Source organism: Trachymyrmex septentrionalis, unplaced genomic scaffold (genome assembly GCF_001594115.1).
Source record: "Trachymyrmex septentrionalis isolate Tsep2-gDNA-1 unplaced genomic scaffold, Tsep1.0 scaffold38, whole genome shotgun sequence".
Taxonomy (NCBI): Eukaryota; Metazoa; Arthropoda; class Insecta; order Hymenoptera; family Formicidae; genus Trachymyrmex; species Trachymyrmex septentrionalis.
Window position 1 is genome coordinate 219,939 of NW_017305547.1, and position 10,372 is coordinate 230,310.

General features: G+C 31.3%; 1 protein-coding gene across 1 annotated transcript in view; it reads right to left on the reverse strand.

The window, feature by feature from the left end:
- Positions 1-246: 246 nt before the first annotated feature.
- The window catches only part of LOC108750906, a 14,071-nt gene continuing 3,945 nt past the window's right edge, over positions 247-10,372 (reverse strand). The window contains exons 4-8 of the mRNA XM_018490767.1: positions 4,647-5,139; positions 3,900-4,002; positions 2,755-2,843; positions 1,451-1,743; positions 247-637 (exon numbers count right to left, since the gene is read on the reverse strand). Of these exons, the coding sequence (XP_018346269.1) occupies positions 391-637; positions 1,451-1,743; positions 2,755-2,843; positions 3,900-4,002; positions 4,647-5,139 (1,225 nt within the window). The 3' untranslated portion in view covers positions 247-390. The remainder of the gene's footprint in view (positions 638-1,450; positions 1,744-2,754; positions 2,844-3,899; positions 4,003-4,646; positions 5,140-10,372) is intronic.

The window sequence follows — 10,372 nt, forward strand, 5'->3', positions numbered from 1 at the left end:
ATAAAATATTTTAAAGGATTATTTTCAATTAATACATTAAAATGACTTGAAATGTTTATGATTTTGATAATTGTATCAAATTAATATTATTGCAATAATTAATAATATTAAAATTTTTTTATATTAGCTTCTTAAATTCAGAACATTTTAACGAAAAGTGAAAAATTTAGTAAAATATATTTAGTAAATATATAAATTTTGTGTATAAATATACTGTATATACACACATATATGTAGTGTGTTATCTTTTTAAATATTTTTTTCTGTTTCTAAATTTTTATAAATATTCTCAAAAATATGTTCTACTAATGGTATTTTCTATGAACACTACTTGAATATTGCCTGCTGTCATAATTCTTTCAATCTGAACACTTCTGGAATATCTTTTTTTTAGAATCCTAGCGTATTATTATAAAATTGTAAATATGGATCAATCTGCTGATTAAAAAGAGTCGGAACTAGCGCTTGATTATCCGCTTTGAGTCTCATGATGCGGATGTTAATCTGACGATTATCAATTCGTCTCAGGAAGAACTTGTGGAATCTTGATGACATTATCCACATATTACCATTATCATATTTTGCCCATAAAATGTCAGCAGTAAATTGTAATTTTTCTGGACTATAAGCGAGTACTCTGAAAAAAGAAATATGTAAAAGATAGAAAAAAATTACTCTATTATAATTATAATTATAATAAATATTATAAACTTATAATTATAATTCTGATATAATGATATATTATATTATTATTACCAATTCTCTGTAATGATAATATAATTTATTATCTCTTAATTAACTTCAATGTTTGACAAATCTGTCAATCAAGAATATTAAAAACTATTAACGATCAATTACAATAAGTACAAAGAAGGATAACAATAACAATAAGTATATTTGTTACAAACTAAGATATAGAGAAAAACAAATACAAAGCATGAGAATTAAAAATTAAATGTTTTAAGAATTTTTCTCTTTTTTAATAAAAATAATAAAAAGGAAAGGGAAGCTTCTGCGATTAAAAGTAGTTAATATTATAGCAAATTCATTATCCTTATGGAAATTCCTAATAAGTCGACATTATTCTATATTAAATTTATATAGGAAGCGATATGTACAGGGCATTCACTCAGCTTACAAGTCGCAACCAACAGTACTATGATCATTTACTTAAAGCAGAGAGAACCGGTTTGCGTGCATAGTATGCAACTGCTTCGGTATTCTTATGTAGACCTTGTTGTTTTTCCGATTATAAATTTGTTATATAACATTGTTTTTATGCTAATATATCAATGTATAAACCAGAATATAAGAAAAATATTTTTGATAACCATTAATCTTCTAAGTTCAATTATGTTAGAATAACATAATATTGCATATAATATTATCTAAAAAATTTACATTAAAATAACATAATACTTATAAAAGTATTTCGTACAAAATTTCATACCTCTGCTGATTCGTTTGCGGTTGCCACGACGCGATCGCGGTCTCGGTAAAGGGGGAGAATATGATCGCATCATCTCGAGGATCCACGGCCAGTGCCAGACCTTGACTCGACTTTCTACCAACCAAGGTCACAGGTAACTGTTCACCGAAAGGTAGCGGACCGGCTTGGAGAGCCGAAGTGGGCACACTGAAGATACGATCAGTTGCCAGAGGTTGATAGTAGACGGTCCCGAGTTTTGGTGAAAATGTTAGTCCCACTATGCCGTCTAAGAACTCGAAAGTGTCACTTCCGATCTAGGGAAATGCTCAGTTAATGTTGAACAAGATGTGTTTAATTGGAGAAATTCTATAATAAAATATATTATATGTATATGATGGTTTTTCCATGATATTATGTATTACACTCAGAAAAAGGTTTCTTTGGTTTAAAAAAATGTCTCTTTGCTATACGATTAAAGAAAATTCTTTTCTATGTTTAAATAATAAATTCTTTATTTGTTTTTAAAAAATAATTTTTAAATAAAAAAAAAATTATTCATTAACTGTATAGTAAAGAAACATTTTTTTAAATCAAAGAAACCTTTTTCTGGATACATCAAAATATATAATATGTTGTATATAAAAACTTTCTACAAATTGCCATAATCAAAATTTAAGCTATACATAAGTTTTATCATTCTTTAATTTTTTTGTTAAAAAGGATAATCAATTATAAATTACAACAAGCATTTTAGAATATATTTACACATTAAAAATTAATTACAAATTAATCTTATCTCTCACAAAAGAAAAAAATGCAAACATTAAAAGCTTATTTATGAAAATAAAAAAACAGATAATCACAATGGATTAATGGAATAATAATTGAATAAAAAAAATACATTTGTTATATTATTTTCAATTTACTTTATATTATTTACAGGCAAGTAAATACGACCATAATGTTAGTTCGAAATTAGTTCAATAGAATAATAAAAAAATACGTGTATAATAAAAATTATAAAGATATTTGTACATAGATAAAATGTACATAGATATAATGTAGAATTATATAAAATTGATATATAATATATTTTAAAAATAAAAGATGTAAAATAATTATTAACTTTACTAAAATTGAAAATATACAATTTGTATACTAATTGATCTAATTAAATAAGCAAAATAAAAAAGATATAATTTATTTATAATAATTCCTTCAATAATTCAATCGTTACTCTTTTAGTCTGATGTTGCGACATTATCTGTAGTTTTAGTTAATTCATATTCCTACATTTTAGAATATAAAAAAACTCTTGTACTTACTGTATATATTGCTTGATCTGGATTAGGAAACATGGATGAATGAACGACTCGCCAACTTCTATCTGTAGCACCATCGAAGATAAGAATTCCTGAAAAAATATTAAGGTTTTTATAAATTTTCTTTAAGAACTTTTAAGAAAAAATAATTTTATACGTAATCTTTTACATAACACAATGAACAAAGAATTTCAATTTTTTTACATTAAAATTTATTAACGATGTTTTAATAATTCTAAAAAAAAATATAATAACTTTAAGAAATTAAATTTTAAGCATATCATTCATTCTTCGGATCTATTTAAATCAAATAATATACTTTTTCATATTTTTGAACTTAAAAGAATTTAATTTTTCTAACTTACATTGGGGGCGCGTTTAAATCGATAAAGTTAGATCTGCTCGCCGAGCAATTAAATATGATTGATTAGATCGACAGTTTATAACAAAATTGGTAAGAACCAACCATGCTCAGTTGCTTGGTAAGCATGCCTAGTCGCTTTATCACTTTGAACTCGCCCACTCTTGACCTATTATACTTTGATAATAAAATTCAAAGTAAAATATTAAGTTGGCTAAGAAGTAATTGCATTTTTTGAGATTATACTAACGTATCCAAGTTGTTAATAAATGATTTTTTCAACACTCGATTTCGTCATCTTAAGATTTTCAACAATCTCTTGTGTCGTTAAACGCCGATTGGATTCGATCAATACCTTTATTTTATCGTCATCAACTTCAATTGGACTTCCTGAACGTGGTGCATCTTTAACATCAAAATCGCCAAACCGAAATTTAGCAAATCAATTCTGACATTGCCGTAATTTTATAGCATTTTCGCTATACACATTACATAACTTTTTATGAGTTTACACAGCATTCCTTCTTTTTTTAGAAGTAATACAGCAAAATATAAAAATATTCTTTTCAATTTTTCATTTTAAAATCGACGCTGAACAAACAATTGTTTACGAAATCGTGTACTTTCTTTTTATAAAACAAGCTTGAACTGTCAGCTGTGAAATTACATAATGAATTTGCGGTTTTTCTTAAGGGAATCAATAAAAAATTATTATTAAATCTAAAACATGCTATAAAATAATCTTAAAGTATTTTTAATCAACAACTCAACTGTAAAAATTGTATACCTGGACCGAGAGTGTCAGTCATGTAGAGAAATACGTCATCGCAGGTTTTCGCCGAGACTTCGTCGACAACAACATTAGTCAGTAAAGAATCTGGTCTTAACACCTAAGAAAAATATAACAATGCTTGCTTGGAACAATTGCTTTTATGTAATCCTATGCAAAAATGTCTTAAATACGACTTGTTTGTCAGGCTAGGCATCAGTGAATGATCATTTTATTTCTGTGATGCTTATTTCTATCATCACATAAATTCTATCTTGCTACATAATGACATAAAATTGCACACTAAACCGGTTTTTGATTATTCTACAGTTGTAAATTAAATCGATTCTACTGAGAGATCATTTATAAACGATTTCTTCATATTTAACATTCTCCTTTCATTTTTATTAATATATGTTTTTAATTAATACATTTTTTTACATGTAAGGCAACAACAGTGTATTGGAATATTTTAATATCAATTAATGGAATAAATAACATTTTCATTAAAACAAATATTTCTTTAATAGATAAACTTAATATTTTGTAGTTTTCATGTTAATTATATAAATAAAAATTATATAAAATAATTATATAATGATATAAATCATCCTTTTGTTTTTATGTCCGTAAATATATTTTCTTCAAAATTATTTTTACATTTCTATTTATTTGATTTTCGATGTGGATCACTTACGAGCTGGATCCTTCACTGATGCTATCCATTCTATATATTTTGTCGCAAAAGCATGTCGCTCTGCTTACCTCACGCGGAAAAGTGACGTGACGAATCACTTGATCAGTTTTTAAGTCGAAGACCACAACCTTCGGCGGGCAGACAGGCATGAAATCATCGATTGATGTCATAACGCCGGCGTCAACGACCCATAGTCGGTCACATCTGTCCAGTCTGGTACGATACACCGAGATCAACTTAGTGCAGTTGATTTCTCCTCTTCCGGCACCATGCCAGTCCCACGAGGGATATGCTTGAAGCTTCGGATTGCTACCCAATGGTACGTTCCTGGGGAAGAAGCTCAGGGTGGCCGGCACACCAGAACGTAATCTAGGCGTGCTGACGAAGATTCTGTTCCAGGTTATCTCGATACCGGTCATTACTATATTTTCCGGTTGATATTGAAAACCGCGCTCGTTCGGCAGTGCAAACTCTAGCAACGACCATTGTGCCATAGTTTCCAGTGTTTCCGCCCTCATTCTGACATACAATAGCGACAGGATCGTCACGAAGATCGTGTGCCTGAAAAAAATTAAGAAACGGAACTATACACAATTAATTAATTTAAATGAACAGTTATTTTTAAAATAATTACACTGCACAAAAAAAGTAATGCCTTATCCCCGTTTCTATTAATGTAGATTAACTATAATCTCTGTTTAACTAATTTTTTATCTTTTCCTAATTATTAGAATTAAAAAAGATAAAGTGTTAGTTGAATCGAGATTAAAATTAATCTACATTGGTAGAAACAGGCGTTAGTCATAGCTCAGTATCTTTTTTTCTGGAGAAAATTGATATTATCAAATTGCCCTTTGAGATTCTTTTAACAAGCAAGAGGTATAAAGTTTCGGCGTGCTAAATTTATTTGTAAGAATAAGTATAGTGTGGAAACAGAGGATCATTCTGCCCGTGTACAGAATTAAATTATTTTCTTTACCGTTTTCGTTACCCACCTCATGTTGCAATGCTAAAAGCTAAAATACGGTAGAATAGAAATAGAAGCTTTAACCGCACTGCTTCAATCACGCACGAGAGATGAAGTGACAATATAATCAGATCGGATACAGCCACGACGCGGTATCAGCGTCAACTGTCTCGGGAAGTATGCACGGGTGTGTACCACAAGTTCTACCGACCGAATACCGACTGAACCAATTTTCTAACATCGGCTTGTTAGAACTTGTTGGGTCCTTAAGAGACAGGACACCACAACTTGAATGCATTGTGTAACGAGACGTGTATGTACTTTTACTCGTACGCACAATCATACGGTATATCGAGGAGCAATACGCCCACACCGATTAAGACTTCCCATTCCAGAACTTCGGAGTTTGATGCAAACCGCCAGTCTCGTGCAAATCTCTTCTCACAAGGCAGTGAAGAAAGTGGCTTGTGACTGACCGATGTGCTCCGCGGCACATCCACTCTCGTATTTCCCTAACTTCCGTAAGTCAAAAGTTAATGCTTTCATTGACACCATAGAAACTTGAAAATTCTTCGTAAATTCGATGCGACAAGCTTGATAAAGATTTTCATCGGATCCGATAATAACTTCATGATTGTAAGACATAACTCCACGTGTTTAGTTTTAACTCCAAAGATATATTGGTTCTAATTATAATTTGCTACGTGCTAAAAATTAAAATGTCAAACGTTGACAGATAAGAGACAAGTTTAGAATTTTTCACACTTTACTAAAAAAGAGCTGTACACTTCTAACATAGTGCATACACGAAGGAGCTTCACTCGCTTGTGACGGAACATGCGATATAAAGTATCGATGATCGGCTTTACCACTAGTAAGTCACTGTGTGATATTACGAAACATTAAAAAAATGGTGTACAAAATTGCACTTGATCGTGCTATGGAATTATAACGGTTATGTAGACGTCCTTGGCTGGTCTCGATCGAAAGTGCCCGGAACTAAAGCCGCGCCCATTATAACAGATATAATTTACGTTTCGGATATATGTATATCTGCGACAGGGGAGCAAAAGGCAAACGATCTTGATTATGGCCATTGTTTGTAATTTATTCACCCTGACTTATTTATGTCGTTCTCTTCGCGACGAGAATGTGCATGTGTTTAAAGTGACTTGAATTTACAAGCGAAATTTCTGAAACTTTTAGCATATAGGAATGATCAGATTGTAAAATCGATTGGGGAATGCATTTCACTCGGAATTTCTCTTCTCTCTGTGGCAAACAAACATTTCATATTTTTTAAAAAATATCGAGATATATACGAAATTCATCTTTTTGCAAACCGCAGTATTTTTTTTCATTTTTTTGATCTCTTTTTTTTCAACGAGTTTTCTCGCATTCTGTATACATCGTATACTGATTCCGGATACTGATACCAAGCTTTATATCTTGCCAATAAATCAATTTCTCTCTGTTAACAGAGCTCTTGAGCATGCATACCTGCCTAGCCTACTCTTTGTACTTTTACGTCTTTCGTATATATCAAATACTTAAGACTCGAACTACCGTATATATTTTCACTAGAATAGATTTATAATCTCTCAGAATATCTAATATCCGAGGTACGATTTCTTCCGTAATATGCTAGAAAAGTTTCTCGAAATATTGCGAAATATTCGCAGTTCTATAGGTATAGAGTTCTCTTAAAATACTATATATTTTATATAGTATTTTATTTATATATTTTATATAGTATTTTATTTATATATTTTATATATTATTTATATAGCGCGTATATATAGTATTACAAAAATTCTTTATTTTTAACGTAAGCTTCTTTCGACGTAAAAATAATTTTAAGATTAAGGACGCGCTGATATTCTTCTTTTTTTCTTCTCTCCTTTCTACTTCAACTTGAATTTGCTGCGGTATTACGACTGATAAAAAAAATTGACTAATGTGATCTTTCCGCGCGTAATTGTTAACAATCGTAACTGGATATTATTCAACGCTGCATCGAAAGGCTGGAAATTAAAACAAGGTGGACGGAATGATACGGCAGTGTTCGATTACCGAGTATAAAGTTTGCAACATGTTTCGTTAGAAACCGAGTATTTCGTTATTGCTCAATACCTCGCATGGAACACTATGGGAAATACCATAGGAATGATCACGACTGCCCACCGTTCCCACGACGAAACGGAAGCAGCTCGCTATTGATCCGCAACGTCAGCTTGAACAAGCAAATTCTCAGCTTATCGTGGGGATAAGAACTAGTAAAATATTTTTTAAAGACTTACGAAGTAAATTGTTGTTGACAGGTATGATAACGTCGCACTATATGCCCATAAATTATATAATTATATAACGTAAAACGGAAATGACAGGCGAAAAGAAATTCGTCCTGTCAGCAATAATTTCATTTCGACCAAATCTGTGATGGTTTGAAATATTTATAATTTCATTTTAATTTCACGATTCTATTAAAATTTTGATCATGTAAATGATTGTACAGGTAATCGCAATAAAAATTATATATATCAATTTTTACACATTGAATATGTAATTACTCCGAATTTATCTGCGATTTTTAATCTTTTATTTAATAAAAATATTAAAAAACCAGATAAGAATTTAAAATTAATAAAATTTTTTTCACTGACTGAAATTTCCCACATTAATATCGAGACTGGCATCTAATTTTAAATAACACATTTTATATTACTGTAGTAGACTGACACGTATTTGTAAGAAATGTTAACATGATTACACCAATTTAACTAGATGCCATGTCAATACATATAATTTTGCGGTAATGTATAATTAGAACGTATTTATGACCAAGATTTGAACTTTTTTTACCGATCGTAATAAAATTAATTGCATGTACTGGGTTCTCTGAAGGTGAACTTGCACGTCTAAGGAATAAATTGGAAAATAGTACGAGAAACGTGAACTATTCTCCTCCTTTCATTCTATAATAGCATTTACGATATTTTTTTCGTCGTTTAAAGCCCAAGAGGCGTTTGCGCCATCAGCCGATCGGCAATTAATTGAAAGTCTAATTTCGACTATCTCGAGATTTGACACACTTTCTGCGTAACATCGTTTGAATTGACACACTTTCGTGTAATAACGTTTACATAATCAGTGTTTATAATGTGCTCGTTAATGTTAACGATTCGTGCTAGTCAAATTACAAACAGTTTATAATAAAATTCAGTTTGACGGAATTATAGTTCTTTCGAAATAAATTACGACAAAGTTACAGTTTAGTCGAAGGATTATCAAATCAAAGATCAGATGACACACAATTAAAAAATTTAAAAAAAATTACCTAATTGTAATCGGATACAATTGGACTTTTGTAATAGCGTGTCGTGTAAAATCAGGAACATAATCTGATTTGAGTATTAATTTTCATTGAAAGTTCTGATATATCACATAGAGCTTCTGGTTCGATGTCTGCTGGTAGGCAAAAAAGGAAAAAAGAAACGGAAATTATAAAAAATATTTATTCGTCATTCCATGTAAAAAAAAAATGTTGGTAAATTCGATACGATAGGAATTCGAAAGGAAAACAGGTGTATTAAGAATCAAATACACTCTTCGTCCTTCGTGTAAGCTATTAATTTATACCGAGCACATGCGTTGCTTACAAAGGAAAACTAGAAGTGGAGAATAAGTAGAAGAAGGTATTAATTGTATCTAGGTGTAGAACACACACGCGATGTGATTAACTTTTTCACGCGCAGTGCACAATTCGTCGGCGTTTCTTTTTTTCTCCTTTCAAGCAAATGAAACTTGTTGCATGTAAAGCCAGAGGCATACGATGCAATTTCTCGTGCTAAATCGCATGCGATCTAGTAAATAATTCTAAAAATTCTCTCTCTCTCTCTCTCTCTCTCTCTCTCTCTTTCTCTGTGCCCTGGAGTGTGTTGGGATTCTCATCCGTGTATCATTTACGTATCATTTTATCCTTGTTATTCATTGAATGTTAAACGAGAATAAAATGATACGTGCGGAGCACTTGGATGGAAATCTGAACATATGTTGTGTAATTATAGTAATTTACTAAATCGCATGCAATCCAGCACAAAAAATCGCATCGTATGCCTTTGGCTAAATTTTATAATTCTGATCGAGGAACGAAGATAAAACGAATCTGCGTAATATGTAAAAAAAAATATATAAATTTGCAAGAAAATACATGAATTATTTAATTAAAAGCGATGGATCAATTTGCGTGAATCGACGTGCGTAATTAATCAGAGAGGATTTAGCGCACAAAAGTTAATTTAATATCGTATTAAAGACTTAAACCGAGAGTAGATTAGAAACGCACGTTGCGTTAGGAGAGAAAACTAAAAAACGCTGAATTTTTTATAATACGTTTATTTCTGCATCCGACGAATGTCAGCGATTGACATTTTGCTTACTGTCGGAGTTTTTGCATCGTCGGTTGCAAAGGATGCATTGCAGCCAATGTAATTTTTGCAAGTCGAGTTTCGACGCTACAGGCACACGTATATATACACACAAGTAAACACAAACACGTACATAAGAGTGATCTTTACGCTACACACTTATGGCAATGAAAGACGATTGGCTTAAGGTACATATTGTTCCGCATCTATAACATGAAAAGGTAATCTCATTGAATTATAATGTTACTCGGTCTCCCGACTAGGCACGCCGGGGGGGGGGAGGGGCCTAGAAACCTGTCGCTGTTATCAATCCGTTCTCCTATACCTTCTCCTCGATCTATTCACAATCGGCGAGAACGTCTCGCTCTACATCAGGATCAACGCATGATTGGCTCCACAG